Source organism: Aureobasidium pullulans (assembly GCF_000721785.1).
Source record: "Aureobasidium pullulans EXF-150 unplaced genomic scaffold scaffold_11, whole genome shotgun sequence".
NCBI lineage: Eukaryota > Fungi > Ascomycota > Dothideomycetes > Dothideales > Saccotheciaceae > Aureobasidium > Aureobasidium pullulans.
Genome location: NW_021941031.1, coordinates 333,345 through 350,049, shown reverse-complemented (window position 1 = coordinate 350,049; position 16,705 = coordinate 333,345). Strand labels below are relative to the sequence as shown.

The 16,705-nt window shown below is 50.6% G+C and overlaps 9 protein-coding genes across 9 annotated transcripts; 5 read left to right on the top strand and 4 right to left on the bottom strand.

Moving 5' to 3' along the window:
* Window positions 1-380: 380 nt before the first annotated feature.
* M438DRAFT_298550 (RNI-like protein) lies at window positions 381-3,725 on the top strand. The gene is made up of 2 exons (XM_029901995.1): window positions 381-3,182; window positions 3,232-3,725. Exons 1-2 carry the CDS (start codon window positions 732-734, stop codon window positions 3,616-3,618), a joined length of 2,838 nt encoding a protein of 945 aa, XP_029759622.1. The 5' UTR covers window positions 381-731; the 3' UTR covers window positions 3,619-3,725.
* A 113-nt stretch (window positions 3,726-3,838) lies between these two features.
* M438DRAFT_32843 (uncharacterized protein) lies at window positions 3,839-4,012 on the bottom strand (the record flags this gene model as incomplete). Its single annotated transcript, XM_029903206.1, has 1 exon — window positions 3,839-4,012. A coding segment is annotated over one exon (174 nt), but the record flags the coding sequence as incomplete, so codon positions are not given.
* A 105-nt stretch (window positions 4,013-4,117) lies between these two features.
* On the top strand, window positions 4,118-5,327 carry M438DRAFT_346385 (uncharacterized protein). Its single transcript, XM_029905665.1, has one exon. It carries the CDS (start codon window positions 4,477-4,479, stop codon window positions 5,155-5,157), a length of 681 nt encoding a protein of 226 aa, XP_029759620.1. The 5' UTR covers window positions 4,118-4,476; the 3' UTR covers window positions 5,158-5,327.
* Window positions 5,328-5,427: 100 nt separating this feature from the next.
* M438DRAFT_346384 (uncharacterized protein) lies at window positions 5,428-6,416 on the top strand. Its single transcript, XM_029905664.1, has 2 exons — window positions 5,428-5,968; window positions 6,020-6,416. The coding sequence occupies exons 1-2, from the start codon at window positions 5,457-5,459 to the stop codon at window positions 6,126-6,128; spliced, it is 621 nt and encodes a 206-aa protein (XP_029759619.1). The 5' UTR covers window positions 5,428-5,456; the 3' UTR covers window positions 6,129-6,416.
* Window positions 6,417-6,522: 106 nt separating this feature from the next.
* M438DRAFT_32815 (uncharacterized protein) lies at window positions 6,523-7,624 on the top strand. Its single transcript, XM_029903197.1, has 3 exons — window positions 6,523-6,981; window positions 7,033-7,408; window positions 7,461-7,624. Exons 1-3 carry the CDS (start codon window positions 6,795-6,797, stop codon window positions 7,555-7,557), a joined length of 660 nt encoding a protein of 219 aa, XP_029759618.1. The 5' UTR covers window positions 6,523-6,794; the 3' UTR covers window positions 7,558-7,624.
* An 881-nt stretch (window positions 7,625-8,505) lies between these two features.
* Window positions 8,506-9,183, bottom strand: M438DRAFT_32801 (uncharacterized protein). The gene is made up of 2 exons (XM_029903189.1): window positions 8,824-9,183; window positions 8,506-8,764 (listed from the first exon to the last, which is right to left on the bottom strand). Exons 1-2 carry the CDS (start codon window positions 8,974-8,976, stop codon window positions 8,552-8,554), a joined length of 366 nt encoding a protein of 121 aa, XP_029759617.1. The 5' UTR covers window positions 8,977-9,183; the 3' UTR covers window positions 8,506-8,551.
* Window positions 9,184-10,823, bottom strand: M438DRAFT_32800 (uncharacterized protein). Its single transcript, XM_029903188.1, has one exon. The coding sequence runs from the start codon at window positions 10,759-10,761 to the stop codon at window positions 9,391-9,393; it is 1,371 nt and encodes a 456-aa protein (XP_029759616.1). The 5' UTR covers window positions 10,762-10,823; the 3' UTR covers window positions 9,184-9,390.
* Window positions 10,824-10,990: 167 nt separating this feature from the next.
* Window positions 10,991-12,256, top strand: M438DRAFT_356126 (uncharacterized protein; the record flags this gene model as incomplete). The annotated part of the gene is made up of 1 exon (XM_029907081.1): window positions 10,991-12,256. The coding sequence occupies one exon, from the start codon at window positions 10,991-10,993 to the stop codon at window positions 12,254-12,256; it is 1,266 nt and encodes a 421-aa protein (XP_029759615.1).
* A 930-nt stretch (window positions 12,257-13,186) lies between these two features.
* On the bottom strand, window positions 13,187-16,535 carry M438DRAFT_346381 (glycosyl transferase). Its single transcript, XM_029905663.1, has 8 exons — window positions 16,117-16,535; window positions 16,049-16,061; window positions 15,957-15,992; window positions 15,841-15,902; window positions 15,686-15,789; window positions 15,561-15,638; window positions 14,971-15,508; window positions 13,187-14,920 (listed from the first exon to the last, which is right to left on the bottom strand). The coding sequence occupies exons 1-8, from the start codon at window positions 16,299-16,301 to the stop codon at window positions 13,279-13,281; spliced, it is 2,658 nt and encodes an 885-aa protein (XP_029759614.1). The 5' UTR covers window positions 16,302-16,535; the 3' UTR covers window positions 13,187-13,278.
* Window positions 16,536-16,705: the final 170 nt, after the last annotated feature.

Genomic DNA, 16,705 nt, shown 5'->3' with positions numbered 1-16,705 from the left:
TGGATCCCTGACGATCTGGGCAATGACTCGCGCGCTGGGTTTATGTCATGACCCGTCAGCGCCTGAAACTGCCACCGGGAAGTCACTCGTACCGTTCCGCACCTACAGCTTATCTTTTTCATCGTCACTCCGAAGAGCAGAGATCGGGAGTGATGGCGAAGGGACAGCTGGGAAAGAGCGACTTTCAGAAGCCGGGGAAACGATACCGACGGAAGTTGAGGTGCATGGAGCTAGACGTCCAAGGCGGTGAGATGGAAGCTCTAGAAAGACGGTGACGAGCTGGCGTTTCGGAAGCTAGGTATGCACTACTTCAGAGCATCTAGTAATAGAATATCATGCAATTCCACAGCGTGTCCCCTTTGCGCGTCATAGCCATCTCAGCCCCTCTTGCAAGAGTCGTGAAGCGTGTCGGTCGTTGAGGAAAGGAAATGGCCAGCCTTGCAGCCAGAAGTGACTATTAGCAGCCATCACCGTTTCTGCGCTTTCTTGTTTCAAAGCCATACGGCCGCTGCTCCACCACAGGCACAGGCATTCGACAGCAATTGTCAATCATCCAGCTACACCGCCATCCCCGCCGACCAGTGCCCGTGCACAGTCGAGCTCTCAATTTCTGCGAAGCATACTCCGTACATTGCACGTACCAAAGTACGCAGTACTACCTTGGGCACGCGTGCTCGTCTCCTGCTTCCATCCACCCCTCTCCCGCCGAGTGCAAGTGCCTGACCTGAACAATGCGTCGGCACCAGCCTCCGTCCGCTCTGTCCTCCAGCGATCCCCTATCTCTCCTCCGCGCATACGACCACGAATCGAATCCCAGTCGTCCAATCCGCTCCTCGCCGCTGACGGCCTCGACCATCCATGGCCTACCGCTTGAGCTGACCGACCGCCTGCGCTCCTTCCCTCTCTTCGCCTCCGCCCCGGACTCCTTCCTCGCTGCCATTGGGAAATTCCTGCGCCCGCAACTCTTCCAGCCGCATGAATACATCCTGACCGAAGGCGATGACGCCAAAGCCATGTACTGGCTGGTCCGCGGATCGCTTAGAGTCACGTCAAGAGATGGAGAGAGTACATATGCCGAACTGAAGCCTGGCGCCTTCTTTGGCGAGATTGGCATTCTGATGGACATCCCACGCACCGCTACCATCATTGCTCAGTTGCGGTCGCTGGTCTTGAAGCTGAACAAGGAAGACTTGCAAAAGGTCCTGCCATCTTTCCCTACCGTCGAGCGCGCCATACGTGACGAGGCCACGGAGCGCCTGGCTATTCTCGAACGATTGAAGAAGGAGCGCGTCACAGCACCTCCCACATCTGGCTTACGCAAGCGCTCGCGTGATTTTATCGAACGCGATGTCGACATGCAGGACGTGGGTCTCCAAGATGATAGCAACAAGCGTCGCAAGTCTCCTAGTCCTAGCCTTGCAGAAGCAGCCGCCAACAGTGTCCTGGGAAACGCCAATTTGACTGTCCGACAAATTCTACAAGAACTACCCTTGTTCGCTGGTCTGCCGGCCGAGGTTCTTCATTTCCTAGGCGTCAATGCCCAGCCATGTTCATTTGGACCTTTTACAGATATCGTTACTCAAGGCTCACAGGGAAGAGACGTCTTTTTCCTTGTTCGCGGCGAGGTCGAGGTGGTGACTGAGACTCCTGGCAACAAGACCGATGAGATGACAGGAAAACAATTACCTGTGCAGCGTGTACGAGCTCGTCTTAAGCCTGGCCAATATTTTGGCGAAGTCACCAGTCTGTCACTAGCGCCCAAGAGAACGGCTACCGTGCGATCTATCAATAGCGTCGAGTGCCTGCGTATCACAGGTCAAGTTCTAGATGAGCTTTGGCGGAACTGGTCGTCAAACTTGCGCCAACAAGTCGAACAAGAAGCCAAACGTCGATTGAAAGAAGTCGAAGACACAGATATCATCTTGCCAGACGCCCCTTCTGCCGTCGAGGCTTTGTCCGCATTGCCGCCAGAAGATCAATGGAAGAAGAGCGTGCCTACGGTCACTTTCAGCAATACAGAGACCGAGAGCGCAATCACACGAGACATGTCTCCCGTGGCAGCTGAACCCATGGATCCCGATCCTTTCTTCAGTATCGATATTGACAATGTGCGCGCGAAGTCAAGAAGAAGCTCTCTAGCGCCTCCCTCCCCAGAGCCTGTGATGCACGACCCCACGCATCGCCAACCTTCACCACCCTCCGCAGGCCGCGCTCTTCCATCATCTCCCTTGAAGCCGAGAACATCCTTCTCTTCTTTATCTCCTGCATCCGAAACCCGGCGACCTATCAGCAGACGCCCCAGTGTATTTGGAAGACCCTCCAGCCGGTCAGGACGAGGCCCCCTCCCAGATTCCGTTCTTGCCAAGGTCTTCAAGAATCTTGATCTGCCTGATCTGATGCGTCTCAGATTGGTTTCTCCACACTGGACTCGTCTGCTTACCACAAGTCCGCACATCATTCAGGATCTCGACCTCTCACGTTACAATCGCCGTGTCACAGATCATGTTTTGAAAGAGGCCATTTGTCCCTTTGTAGGATCTCGTGCATGGCACGTCAACATAAACAACTGTTTCCATGTAACCGACGACGGCTTCGCCGCACTGGTAGAATGCTGCGGCGAAAGTGTGCGTAGCTGGAGGATGCGCAGTGTGTGGGACGTCACTGGCCAAAGCATTCTGGACCTTGTCAGTCGTGCCAAGCGTCTAGAAGACATTGACCTCAGCAACTGCCGTAAAGTCGGTGATAATCTCCTAGCGCGGATTATTGGCTGGATTGTACCGCAGCCACCCCCTGGTCAGGCAGCGCCTTTGCTTCCTCCTGTGGCTTCATCATCACGCCGCCCTACAACGAAACGCGGCAACAGTAATGTAGTGGTTCCACAGGTAGACCAGCCTGTTCCGGGCACTGTTGTTGGAGCCCCAGGGCTCAAGCGATTGACACTGAGCTATTGCAAACACGTGCAAGATAGGAGTATGGCACACATAGCTGCACACGCAGCGAACCGACTCGAGAGCATTGACTTGACGCGTTGCACTTCAGTCACGGACCAAGGCTTCCAACACTGGGGTCTGTACAACTTCCCGCGATTGCGAAAGCTTGTCCTGGCCGACTGCACATACTTGACCGATCAGGCGATCGTAGGCATCGCGAACGCCGCTCGAGGGCTCAAGGAGCTCGATTTGGTACGTTCAGCATCCAACTGATCCTCAAAACATTGCTGACCATATATAGTCTTTCTGCTGTGCGCTCTCGGACACAGCAACCGAAGTCCTCTCACTAGGCCTTACTCACCTCACACATCTCGATCTTGCATTCTGCGGCTCAGCAGTCTCCGACTCAAGTCTTCGCTGCATCGGTCTTCATCTTCTCGAGTTGGAGTATCTCTCCGTCCGCGGATGTGTCCGAGTCACAGGTCAAGGTGTCGAAAGCGTGGTAGATGGCTGCCCTCATCTACAACTATTCGATGTCAGTCAATGTAAGAACCTTCTGCCTTGGCTACGAGGGGGTGGCGTACAAGCCGTCAGACAGAGAGGCTGCAAGGCCAGATTTGAAGTCGTGGCCGACGGATCATGGCGTGGCAGTGGTGAAGCGTACAAGGGGTTGCATTGCTCAATTTAAGCGAGTTGGACGTTCTTTTTATCATTGAGCATTTGGGAGGAGTTTTGATCTTGGATGTGTTATATGTATGCGTTCTAGCGATCATGATGTTTTTTTTTGCAAATTGATCTTCTAGTCGTTATGTCTTGTGATGCGCTTTCTTCTCGTCGATGGTCTCAGTCGACCGTGTTCGAAATTTCGCGAAAATCATGGATGATTATATTGAGAAAGATTTGGAAACTTACCACATACGGCCACAGTCAGCTGAAAACTGGGCATCCCGTCCGCTCTGCCATACATAAGCAGTTGAACGGCAGATTAGTACTACGGTGGGTGACCACGTGGGAATCCCTGCTGCTGTATGTTTTGCATTTCTTTTGCTCTTGAGAATTCTTAAGTCTTTGATCTTGTGCTGAAGGGACGATTTTCTGAAATCATGAGATGCTTTGAATATCCTTTTGCTTTATGAAACCAGCTTTTCTTCTGCCTTCCACGACTTGGCTGTGATCATTTCGAATGACAAAGTCTTTCTCTCGATAGGCCTTATGCATAGCCGGATGTCGAAATTCATCCAACATCATCTCCGGAGCGTCGAACCGGTGAAGCCTTACAGCTAGCTATCGTTGACAGCCAATCGTGCCTTATGCCACCGCCATCTCCATGTCAGAGACGCGGCCGAGTCTGCGCGAGCGGAGGAACGCGAGTGGTAGGGGTGAGCCAGCAACTTCTTGGCAAGCAATATAACGATAAATCTCACGAAACATATACGACCATCAGGGTTCCTTCATCAAGTGTCAAGAAACTTCGTCTGAGGAGGTCAGTTGACAGAGCTTGTGAACCGATTCAAGCGATCAAAAACCATATAAGCTCCTTGAAGAAATGTCATCCTCACATTCAAGTTATGAAAGCCTTCTAGCCGCGGACATATTTCCTCACGCTTCACCCGACCTACTACGCCTACGCTGGGATCTCAATAGCGATGATATTTCCGACTCGATCCTCATTCTTGATGATCCCACAAATGGGGATTCGGATGGAGAACCATTTTCATCTACGCATCGTATCTGCGAATTGGCTTCGCACTGCCCAGCGGTTTCATCTATCGTTGTCTCCATCGAGAGCTTGAACAACTACGCAAATGAATGGATCTACACACACAAAGTCCATGGCTACCCAGTTGATTTTGATGAAGAAGAATGGGGTCCTCCTATTTTCGACAGCGAAGGTGTTGCTATCCACTGCTGCGGCGAAGATCGTCCTGGCCAAGGACCTAAGCTTGAGATTGTTGCTGAAGCTGGCCATTTTGTGACTGTTGGACAGTTTGTCAATGCCGTCCACCCTTGCTTACGTGGGTTGAAAGGTCAGTTGAACAGCGCTGTGAACGTTTGGCGTTGTTGGGGTCCTCAGGAAGATCCTGAGATGATTGTGAGGCTGTCTTGGATTCCCATCAGGGTGCATGATACTAAAGGATGGACGCCAGAATGGGCCGCGCGGGATAGGGAGATCCAAGCGAAAATTGCAAAGAATACATTTCAGACCATGGGAGAGCTCGGTCTGTAAAATCATCCACTTGCGCTAGTCGTATGTTTGAGTGCTGTGAGAATTAGGCGGACGCGTTGAACGTGTGAGTAATTGCACGAGTCAATTATGTACATACCATCTTGGGGCCACGACAAAGACATGTCTTACGGCGCGTCTGTTCATCAACACAGGGTCGATAGAAATGGCAGAATCACATGATTTTCTCGATATGAAGCCCCTCATTTTTGGGAAGTCACATCAGATTGGCCAAGTGCACAGAGCCTTGGATCTGGAGCTGATACCAAGCACGACTGTCACCGAAGACATTGTTGAGCATCATGGCCGACGCGAACTCGCAACTTCATGTACGAACAGCAAACCTCGATGGCGACGACGTAGAGTTCATCCTGGCGGCTTGGGACTCTACACTCCCATTCCTCGCCTCGATAGGAGCTGGTGAGATGTGGGGCAATCAGCCACTCTCAGCAAGAGCAGGTCAAAGGCAAGAGGTGATAGATATCATCGAGGGGACGACAAAAGAACTTCATGGCAGTCGCGACTTCTTGATTGCGGAGACACGTCGCTCAGAGGGAATGGTCCAGCTGGGGGCCGCTATGACGCGTCAACGTCTACCCGACTATCTCAATCAGCATGTTGATATCAGAAGCCACATAGATGCCAACAAGGCACTCATATACCTTGAGGTTTTAGTTGCCGACCAGCGACCAAACAGGCGCTACAAAGGAGCAGGACAAGCGCTCGTTGAGGCCCTCAAACAACGCGCTCGATTGGATGGCAAAGACATATTGTACGTTGACGTTTGGGCTGGCAACAATAGAAGGCTTAACATGCAAGTATGGCCATGAGAAAAAGAAGACGCATGACTGATTTTAGCATGAAGGTACTACGAGGGTATCGGCTTCACGAAGGTCGTTGACTTCCAACTGGAAAGAGGGGATAGGAGCTTCTGGCCAGGAACACTGTATTGTGTCGATTTGAGTACCGTTTGAATTGGCGACAGGCTGGGATGAAATCACACTGGTAGCAATAATGATGCCTGCAAGGATGAGATGTGTCGACGCGATGGCTGAGTTACGACCAGGGCTGCTATGACGTATGTCCTTAAATACACAAAAAATGGTAGGAGCGAAGAACTCAACTTGCTGGGTTCCTTCCTCCTTGCTATTGAAAACCTTCGAGTGAGGCGTTTGTTTGTAGAACTAGACCTCGGATGTTCGAGATGACGACGCAAGTAGAAGATGTTTTCGAGGAGATCCCTAGTCCGGGAAAGCGCGTCCAGAAGATGATTGGTAAGGAACAACGATGTGTCAATTCCCATTGGAATAGAAATAAAATGCTAACAATTCCTAGACAAATCGAATAAAGCCGATCAAGACGTCCTTCTCGATCTTTGCGGTTAGATCGCGTTCTTGAGAGAAGACGATGATTGCATCGATGCATTGAATAGAAACATCCCTCCTTACGACTGGCTTGAGAAGCCCGATGCAAAAGCGGCTCTCAAACGTCGATACGGTGGCAAACTCCTTTCCAAAGACAAAAGACTACGGTACAGCGGTCCGGAGAAGGTGTTCATATCTTGCGAGGAAAGGGAAAAACGAAAGTTTCTCGACCAATACAGGTTAGGAATCGACACTTTCGATCCCTTGATTGAGGGTATGGGCTGTGGTACCTACATCTTGGGTATCGATGTTATTTCTTGCATCTCTCCTGTGAAGCAGAACATGCATCTCGCGATCATGTCCGGATCGTGGCGGAAGGGCGGACAAGACAGTATCCGTCTTTCAGAGATCACTGATGATATCGCTGGAGGTGACACGTACATGCTTCACTCCGCACTTATAGGTATGACCATTCTCTAGGAAGGTACGCACAATCTACTCACGAGAAACACAGATCAGGTAATCTTCTTGCCATCTCCTGTTGATGCCAAAGCCTTCCGGATTGTCGTTGTACCATCAGCTGCAGCCGGAGCTTCTACGATAACAAAGACACTTCCAAAACTCATGGTTCTGGATGTACCCCGGGAGCACAAACTTGATGGAACCATGGGGGAGAATGCTGGTCCGTACGACACTGCCGAAGATGTGATTGAAAGAGTTTTCGACGACAAATCTATGATGGGCGGACATGGAAAACATGTTATTAAACCTGATCCTGCAGAGTTCATCAGCAACGTGGGAAACTCGGAACGAAGAGGAAAAGGAGATAATGTGCACACGAGATCCCGCCAACTTGCAACCGCTGTATACGAAGGTGAACGAACCCGAAGGTAAGAGATGCCGCTACGCCTTCGAAAGTGATAACACAGCTAATATCGAGAGGTTTCCTCTATTTGCTACCGACTGGATTGTTCTATGGATGGAAAGATCCTATTCCACACCTACCCCACGAGTTGGTAAAGAGCGTCGAAATCTATGAAGGAGCAAAGACAAAGAAGACATTCGATCTCGTAATTCATGCATCGGAACCTTATTATCACAGAGGACAACTTACCGAAGTCCCCTTCAAAGGCCTTTCGAAGCAGGATTTGGAACCTGTAAAAAGGCAAGCAATCACCGTCGTAGTCCCCCAACCTTCTTACTGACTCTTTTTCTAGATATCTGTACCTGAAATGCGGTAAGAAAGTGAAACAAGCTAGTCAGAACACATCTCCAATCGGCAGCGAGGACCAAAGAGTAGCTGTCGAGATACGCGATACTTTCTTGCATGTGCGGTGTGCCAATCGAGAGTAAATACACCCCGCGCTCTCTCTGGACAACCACCCCAATCCCAAATACATCGTGCATTTTGACGTGGCCACTACGATGGGTGATCTTTGAAGGAAAATATACAGCAGGGGTTCTCCGGGCCACGGAAAAGGGGTAGAGTCCGATCTCGTCGCCGGCGTAGTTTATGGAGAAGTCGTCAAAATGCATAATGATTTTCGGATACGGTCAATTGTCCGTTGAGAGTGCCACCTCTGCATGCTCTCACTGGACACCAATCGAATCTCGAAAACGACCTTGCGTTTTGATGGGCTGTTTCAAGGGGAGTCTGATGATGAGATGCTGGCTCAGGGAGCTCGGTGGCAGTCAGACAGGTCTTCAATGTAGGTACAAAAAAACTCAACTCCCTATCGCCAGCGATGCACTGTTGCGAGCCCGTCAAAAGACACAGTGTTTTTGGGCTTCGTAGATCTGTCCATTGGAAGCAACTGCTTGGTTATCTCTCACTGGCCATCTGTGGCTTCCCAAAAATGATCTTGCCTTTTCACGCATGCGACAGCCCCTGATAGGAAGAGGGATCGCGGATAAAGTGCATTACCGTTGCGGCTTACTCTGGTTGATACTATGCATGTTCACGATCTCTATCACATCAGGGTGCACCTACTAGGCGTAGAAATACAATTGATCGTCTGGGCTCTAACGAAGACTTAGGAGCTGTCGTCGAGGGCGAAGGCTTCGAGGCCGAGGGCGACTATGCGATCGGCAGCCTCCTCTACCTCGGCGGTAGACATTTCGGCCACTTCGGGCTCGGCGGCGACATCGTCACTAGCCTCGCTAGTCTCGCGCTTGTTCTTGCTCTTGTTCTTCTTCTCCTTCTTCTTGGAAGCGGCGGCGGCGGCATTGGCTGTAGCGGCCCTCTTCTAATGCTTGGTGTTAGTGTGGTCCTACGTAGATTGAAGATAAGTTGTTGTATACGTACTCTGCACTTCTTGCAGGTGCCCATTGTACGGCCGGTAGGAGCACCCTCGACGTCAGCAGGCAGGTACTTGTTGAAGTCTGGTAGGGGGAAGGTGCCCCTACAGCCCTTGCAGTAGGTGGGTGTAGTAGCTTGTTGTGCGGTAGAGGTCGACATTTTTAGTCGCGCGTTTGATGATGTGGATGTCGTCGAATTGTTTAGAATTCAACGAGTCGTTCACCTTGTAATGGACGCCGAGCTTGCGGTCAGTGTCGAGACTTTGCCGTGCGTGCTGTCTCGGCCTCCTATCTTGGCCGTTCACATACTGGCATGAATCTCTGGACTCGAGAGCTAGTCGTGAATATACCTGACTGTGTTCTTTGAGTTAAGTGCTCCTTTCTATGAGTAAAAGGCTAAACGCAAAATCCAGCAGAAACATGTTGACTTCCTGATAGACTGTTCTTTTAGGTAGGTATGAGAATATGTAGGGAAGCAAGGATACAAACATGCGAAAACACTTGGGTTACTATACCGACAAAGGATTGAGCAGATCCGTTGAAAACATATTCTCAGACGCATCCTTCTTTTGGCCTATATCGCGGTAGGATCATCATAGTATGAGAGTCTCTCCCTGACTATTTCCGGAATCTGTGGGTCGATAAGGGCATCGGGTATCGGCTGATCGTTCTCGATGAAGTTGAGGATAAGCTGCTCCCGCTGGATGTATGTTTGCAGCGCATGTTGGATCCTGTCGCCTTGAAACATGCCTAGACGAGGGCCAATAACTCTCGTCTCGTCCCGTATGCTTATAAGCTCCTGCATCATCAAAAACTCAAGTCTCATACCACGGAGCTGCTGAAGTAAAGCCAGTGGCCCGCGATGTCCCTCAGGGTCCTCGTCCTCATCGTCAAACTCGACGTACAGATTGCGTAATACCAGCCAACGCAAGGTGCGACGTTGTTCTCCCAAGAATTCCATCAGTGCACCTAGGTCGACAAAACACTTGTGCAGCGAGAATTCGCGAAGACCAATGAGAGCGAAACATGATTCCAGAGAAGAGCCACAATCCATGGCAAAGTCCGATTGAAATCTCGCTCTGCGGAGTGGTTCGATGTATTCTTGAGCATGTTCGGATGTGGTGCTGAAAACGAGACGTGGGCCATAGGTGCTGAAGAATATGTTCCATGCGGTGTTTAAGGATGGTTGATGACCAATGATGTCCAATGTTCTGTCGAATCTCAAGTCTGTAGATATGCCCGCGCCTGGTCGTTTAGGTTGAAAGAGGAATTCATCGATCGCATTATTGAAGCCGTAAGCATTCCGTTCTGTTGCCCAGATAGGAAAAGATACACCATCGCAGAGACTCATCTCCATCCGCGGCATTGCATATCCTGCTCGTTCTGCAGCCAGATTGATGGCTTGTAGAGTACGTCCGGGATTTGCTTGCAGAAACGTGTAGTCTGTGAGTCCACTGTAGGAGTCTTGAAATCCATAGGCCTTTTTGAATGGCACCTTGTTGTACTGACCACTGCCAGGCTTTGTGACCTCAGCAAGATCATCATGAAGACCAAGTGTAACGTCGAGCTCGCGATCTTTAAGATTCTTCAATGCTCGGGACAGCATATCAACATGAGCTCCCGACTTCACAAATTTTTCAAGTGCCTCTGCACGAGTTTGAAATTCGCCTGGCATATCGGACTTGTATTGAAGATAATGGGTTCCAAATGTCAGACGGCGAAGTTGTCTTCCAAGCACAGGGTGTGCTGTCAATTTGAGCAAAGCGGCTAGACTGTATTCTGAGAATATCAAGGATATGTCCTCAAGATAAGCTCGAGCGAAAGGCTCGCTGAAGATGACACAAAGACCTTTGCAAGTTAGACGAAGAGCAGGCAAGTCGTCCCGGTCCACTACGTCGCAGACGACATCCATCACCTCCGGAGGGATGGCTAGAAACGATGACATCTTTTCGACACTCCAGTCAGACAATGTCTCCAGCTCCAGTCTAGTTTGCTGCAAAGAACGTGATGTGTGACAAGAACCGAATAAAGGTCTTGGGTGATTTCCAGGAGAGGTTCAGAGGCACGCTTGGACCGTGCAGGCCCCACCCTGAACACGGCGCCAACCTTGTCTCTATCACTCTCCGTCCTTCTTTCCAGACAACTCTGTGTTTCTTGTACGGCATCAAAGAGTTATGGCTTCGTTGCTGGATCTACCCATCGAAGTTCTTCAATTGGTTCTTGACAACATTAATTGCGAAAGTCTCGCGTATCTTCGACTCGTTTGCAAAAAAGCGTACTATACCGCAACTCCTACTTTTGGGCGCAAATATCTAGGAACCATTCATCCCGTATTGTTCTCAGAATGCTTGGAAGCATTGGTTGAGATCTCCAAGAATCACATTCTGCGCCATTACGTCAAAAGTATCTTGTTTGTGTCTTACGCTCTCAAGCAAGGAAGCTGCGCTTTGCAGGTCGTCGTTTCTCAGCATCGCCCGGAGACCAGCGAATGGCTCATCCGCAGACATCAAGATTGCTCGGACCATCAACTAAAATTGGTCGAGTCTGGCCGCCACATCGAACTGATTGCAGAAGCTCTCACCAACTTCAAGAATGCTCAGATTCCGCTGAATCTGGGTATTTTCGACCTCGAGCTTAACAACAGTGACAAGATCCCTATCGGAACCGGCTGGGGTGCGGAGTTGTTCTATGGTGAGCTGCTTGAACTCGACATTTGGACCACGGACGGCGGAAACGTGTTGAATACAGTCATTACTGCTGCGAACTCCTGCGAATATCCTCTCGAGGCCATTGAGATAGATGCATGTGCGTGCATGACGGTCCCCATGGGTATGGGAAGGCAATTGACAGCAGACACACCTCAAGTTGATCGACTACTTACCGATCTCCTTCTCGACGGCCGCCGTGGCAACTCGAAATTTAGTGTCTGCGTGAAAACCACTCCGACCAGTGACAGCGTTATGACTTCACAACTCCGTATTGAATGGCCAGAGCGACGCCTGATCTTCCAAAGCCTGCAACGTGCACGAGAAACACTCCTTGCTCGCTTCAAGTATAACACGGGTCTGGGGCTGCTGGCAACAGTGTTGAAGACCAACACGTTCAGCGAGATTGAACTATCACACTGCGTGGTCGAGACATACACTCTGGCCAAGTTTATTCAGAACCATGCTAGAACTCTGCAACAGCTGAAATTGTCACACATTGTGTTTCGCAAGGACCGTCGGCATCGCCGAGAGTACCCAAGCTTTTCTGCACGACGATTTCTGACTTTCCTGAGGGACAATCTCAAGAGCTTGGAGTATCTCGAAATCTGTGATATAATAAGCCTTGAACCTCCTTGGCCATCTGGTAGATCGTTTGTCGAAAGTCCAAAGCTGACTGGCCGGAAGGAGATCGTATCTACCATCAACTCTTGGCTAGAGAGAATGACCTCCTGAGGGGGGCGACCGCGTACGGCTTCCAGCACTCCGAATCTCTGCGTGGGCGACCATGTGGACATTAAACAACACCCCCAAACCACCAACGAACTCACGAATCACTAACGACTTATGACTTGACAATTCACGGCTTACGACGACTTCCAATTTCTGTGGAGACGCGACACATCCGTGGTGTCAATGATTCACTCTTTCCTCGCAAAAGCAACCTCATCCAGAAACTTAACAGCGGCATGAAAATTGCGAATGGTGGATACTATAACAAGCTTATCTAGCACCACGTCCGGACAATCGACTCAAGAAAGATTAAGCCATTTCGTAAGTAACTAGCAATCCAGGTCCATGATCCTTGGCGACTTTCTCTATCGATGGCTCTTGAACGACTGACATGCAGAGACAGAAGGAATTCACGTTACTTTCGACCTCCTGTCTTGGTTTGCGTGACAAATCCTGACTTCTCATCCGGTATCTTTTGGTTACCCACGACCCACCTAAACCATTCATCGTTTCCTTCAAAATCTATTCTTAGATCTCATAAATCATATCTTTTCTTTACCCACTATCTTCTACACCCCTTCACCTACCTCTCTTGTACCCGTCGCGCTGCATCTCCCCCGCCTCTCAATTCCTACTCTTGTACCAATCTCTCCACTTCTGCATCCCATCTCTCGTAGAAGGAGGTGTTCATGTTGTAGCTGAGGAGGATTGTCACTTGTGAAGTACTTGGCCGTTGATGTTTCGCGCGATAGCAGGAAGGAGCCGTGTGACCTGCGTTAGAAGCTTCAGAGCAGTCTTTGTGAGCAGAGTGTTCTGATCCAGACGACCTTTTTTCATAATGCTTGCGAGGATGACATGCACCAGAGTTTACAATTGTTACGCTCAGCGATGAGGAAAACAGTGGTCATTGAACCAAAGAAGAAAATGTCATTATCTTGGATTATGTTAAAAGCAAAGTACTATTGGCCCTTGTCCCCGTTGTTCCTCGTGTCTCGTAAAACGATCTTTATTTATCCTTCTATCGATCATGCGCCATTCTGCTTCATCTTCTGGGGCTCGACGTTCCAGATCATCTCGGCGTACTCCTCGATACAGCGGTCGGCGGTGAAGAAACCCATGCGAGCGACTGAGATGATGGTCTTGTGGAGCCAAGACTCCTGGTCCTTGAAGGCCACATCGATAGAATCCTGGGTCTTGCAGTATGCTTCGAAGTCGGCAGAAGTCAACCAGTGGTCGTGATTGACGACTGTGTTAGTCAGAGCGGAGAACTCGTCTGAGTGACCAAACATGCCATTGTGGATGGCATCGAAGACCTTCTGGAGACCGTCGTCGATCAAGACGCCTTCGTAGGTGTGCTGGTGACGGATGTCCTCAACGTCCTCAGCCAAGTTTCCGAACAAGAAGATGTTGTCCTCGCCAATCTCTCTGGTGATCTCGATGTTGGCACCGTCGCAAGTACCGATGATGAGACCACCGTTGAGGACGAATTTCATGTTCGAAGTACCAGAAGCCTCAGTACCGGCAGTGGAGATGTGCTCACTGATATCAGAGGCAGGGGCAATGATCTCACACTTGGACACATTGTAGTCTTCGATGAAGATGACCTTGAGCGCATCGCCAATCTCAGGATCGTTGTTGACGACTCTGCCAACTTCGTTGACAAGATGGATGATACACTTAGCCATCCAGTAGCCGGGAGCAGCCTTGCCACCAAAGATGGAGACCCTAGGCTGCATCTTCTTTCTCTCTTCGGGCGACATAGCCTTTAGAGCCAGATAGCGATGAATGACACCGAAGATATTGAGTTGCTGACGCTTGTACTCGTGAATACGTTTGACCTGGATGTCGAAAAGAGCTGCAGGGTTGACCTTCACGCCAGTAGTATCCTTGATGTAGTTGGCAAGGCGAGTTTTGTTGGCATACTTGATGTCTTGGAAAGCCTTACGGAACTGCTTGTCATCGGCGTAGGCCTCAATCTTGTGCAAGAGGGTAAGGTCCTTGAGGAAGTCGTAGCCACCAAGCTTGGAAGCGATGAGCTCGGACAGCTTGGGGTTGGCTTGGTGCAGCCAGCGGCGAGGAGTGATACCGTTGGTGACGTTGGTGAATTTGTCTTGACCGTAGATCTTGACGAAGTCCTTGAAGATGGTGGTCTTGATCAGATCAGAATGCAACTCGGCGACACCATTGACCTTGTGAGAGCCTACAATGGCAAGGAAGGCCATGCGGATCATCTTGGGGTTAGACTCCTCGACGATGGAGACACGGGAGAGCATGTCGCGATCCTTAGGGAAGGTGCGCTCGACGTATTGCAGGAAGTGTAGGTTGATCTCGTAGATGATCTCAAGGTGACGAGGGAGCAAGTGCTGGATCAATGGGACAGACCACTTCTCAAGAGCTTCTGCCATGACAGTGTGGTTGGTGTAGCCAAAGGTATTGACAACAATGCTCCAAGCAGTGTCCCAGTCGAGACCCTCCTCATCTACCAGGATGCGCTGCAGCTCAGGAATGGCAAGCGTCGGGTGAGTGTCGTTAAGCTGGATGGCAATTTGGTTGGGGAACTCCTTCCAGGCCTTCTTCGACTTCTTGAAACGACGGACGATATCGTGGAGCGAGGCAGCGCACCAGAAGTATTGTTGCTTGAGACGAAGCTCTTTGCCGCGGTCAAGGCTGATGTCGTGTCAGTAGATTATCAAGCATGTCAGATAAAGTAAACTCACTTGTCGTTAGGGTACAAGACGGCCGAGATAGTCTCGGCTCTCATCTGATCATGTACAGACTGCTCATACTCGCCAGAGTTGAACTTCTGGAAGTCGAACTCACCGCTAGCGGCCTTACTAGACCACAGGCGCAGGTTGTTGGTGGTGGGGGTGTTGTATCCGGGGATAGGTACATCGTAGGCGTTGGCAGTTACTATCTCGCCATTTTCCCATACGGAAACCTGTCTTCCATTTTCATCATTGTACTTGCGGACATGTCCGTAGAACTGGATGTCAACCGTAACGTCGTGTCTGGGGAACTCCCAGGGGTTGAAATCGAGCCAGTAGTCGGGCACTTCGACTTGGTAGCCGTTGATGATCTCCTGCTTGAAGATACCATACCTGTATCTCAGACCATAGCCCCAGGCGGGGTAGTCGAGCGAGGCAAGACTGTCCAAGAAACAGGCAGCCAGACGTCCAAGACCGCCGTTACCGAGAGCGGCATCGCGCTCGATGCCAATGACATCTTCCATGCGGAAGCCAAGGTCGGCGAGACCATCTGTAAAAGTGTCAGCTCCGTTAGGTCCAGTGCAACAAGCTGCACGACATACCTCTTGCAACGTCCTTCAAGCCGACATTGAGCATGGCGTTGTCCAAGGCTCTTCCCATCAAGAACTCAAGAGAGAGGTCTATGCTTGTCAGTACTAGAATGCTCATGACATGTGATTGGGCTTACAGTAGACGCGCTTCTGGTCGGCAAAGGTATGACTTTGCTGAGTCTTGTTCCAATCAATTATCAGACGGTCGCGGAAAGCCAAAGCTGTTCCGCCGTAGGCAGCGCTGCGACAAGTGTCAGCCGATCTTCTGCTCTAATGGGACTGTGACACGCACCCTTCATCGCAGTTGTAGAGCGACCGAGCGAGAGTTGTCTCGATATGGCGAATGGCAGCAGACTATCCGTCTAGTCAGAAGCGTGTTTGGATGTGTATATTGAAGCCTCCTTGTACCTCGAAGTCCTCCTTGTTCTTGAATCCAGAAGCACTCTGCTTAGTGTTAGCGTCGGTTCGGGGGTGGTACGGAAAGCCAGGCAAGGTCGTACGTGTTTCTTCCAGCTATAAGCTTCGTGTTAGTCAAGTCGTCGATATGTGGACCGCTTTGCTGACTTACGCAGTCTTTTGCTCGTCGGGAATCTCAGCTTCGACGCTCTTGATATCAGATGCTCCGAAGCCTGTGATTGTACGCTTGTGCTTGGGCCTCGTGATGCCGGCGGGTCCAATTGGCCCTGAGAGTTCAGCGACAGGAGCCGATGTCGATGGTCTACGCGACCGAGAAGGGGTCGTTGTGGTTGCCATAATTACAATGGTACGAGTGGTCTGGGGAGTGAGGGGGCTTGAGGGGGGTGAGGGGCAGCTTTCTGCGACTCGAGGCGTTGCAAGGAACAGGAAGATGATTGACCGAAGGAAGAAGAGGACGAGGTGAGAAGGAGCTGAAGAAGAGGTTCACGGCTCCCAACGATTCCCGAAGCTCTGGTCTTGCTGCCGTAGGTGGCTGCTGCTGCTGAGAGCGTAGAGGATTGGCTCTCTGCTGAACTGTTGCATGCTCCGTAACTTCCCCCGAAGCTGCTGATGCGGGGTACGAAAGGGAAGGCGCGGGTCTGGCGTGATCTGGAGCCGCTCGGTTCAGCCTTCCGAAACCTTCACCAAAGTCGTCGCCCGACGCCCGTGCCTGAGCTGTCGTGTTTGTTGATGCTCCTCAC

Coding starts and splice junctions, on each gene's coding strand:
- M438DRAFT_32815 (XM_029903197.1), top strand. CDS start 6,795: ATGGGCTGTGGTACCTACATCTTGGGTATCGATGTTATTTCTTGCATC. Junction 6,982..7,032: donor GCTTCACTCCGCACTTATAG/GTATGACCATTC, acceptor CGAGAAACACAG/ATCAGGTAATCTTCTTGCCA. Junction 7,409..7,460: donor GAAGGTGAACGAACCCGAAG/GTAAGAGATGCC, acceptor TAATATCGAGAG/GTTTCCTCTATTTGCTACCG.
- M438DRAFT_346385 (XM_029905665.1), top strand. CDS start 4,477: ATGTCATCCTCACATTCAAGTTATGAAAGCCTTCTAGCCGCGGACATA.
- M438DRAFT_346384 (XM_029905664.1), top strand. CDS start 5,457: ATGGCCGACGCGAACTCGCAACTTCATGTACGAACAGCAAACCTCGAT. Junction 5,969..6,019: donor AACAATAGAAGGCTTAACAT/GCAAGTATGGCC, acceptor TTTAGCATGAAG/GTACTACGAGGGTATCGGCT.
- M438DRAFT_346381 (XM_029905663.1), bottom strand. CDS start 16,301: ATGGCAACCACAACGACCCCTTCTCGGTCGCGTAGACCATCGACATCG. Junction 15,903..15,956: donor AGAACAAGGAGGACTTCGAG/GTACAAGGAGGC, acceptor CTAGACGGATAG/TCTGCTGCCATTCGCCATAT. Junction 15,790..15,840: donor CTCTACAACTGCGATGAAGG/GTGCGTGTCACA, acceptor CACTTGTCGCAG/CGCTGCCTACGGCGGAACAG.
- M438DRAFT_32801 (XM_029903189.1), bottom strand. CDS start 8,976: ATGTCGACCTCTACCGCACAACAAGCTACTACACCCACCTACTGCAAG. Junction 8,765..8,823: donor GCACCTGCAAGAAGTGCAGA/GTACGTATACAA, acceptor ACCAAGCATTAG/AAGAGGGCCGCTACAGCCAA.
- M438DRAFT_298550 (XM_029901995.1), top strand. CDS start 732: ATGCGTCGGCACCAGCCTCCGTCCGCTCTGTCCTCCAGCGATCCCCTA. Junction 3,183..3,231: donor GGCTCAAGGAGCTCGATTTG/GTACGTTCAGCA, acceptor GACCATATATAG/TCTTTCTGCTGTGCGCTCTC.
- M438DRAFT_32800 (XM_029903188.1), bottom strand. CDS start 10,761: ATGTCATCGTTTCTAGCCATCCCTCCGGAGGTGATGGATGTCGTCTGC.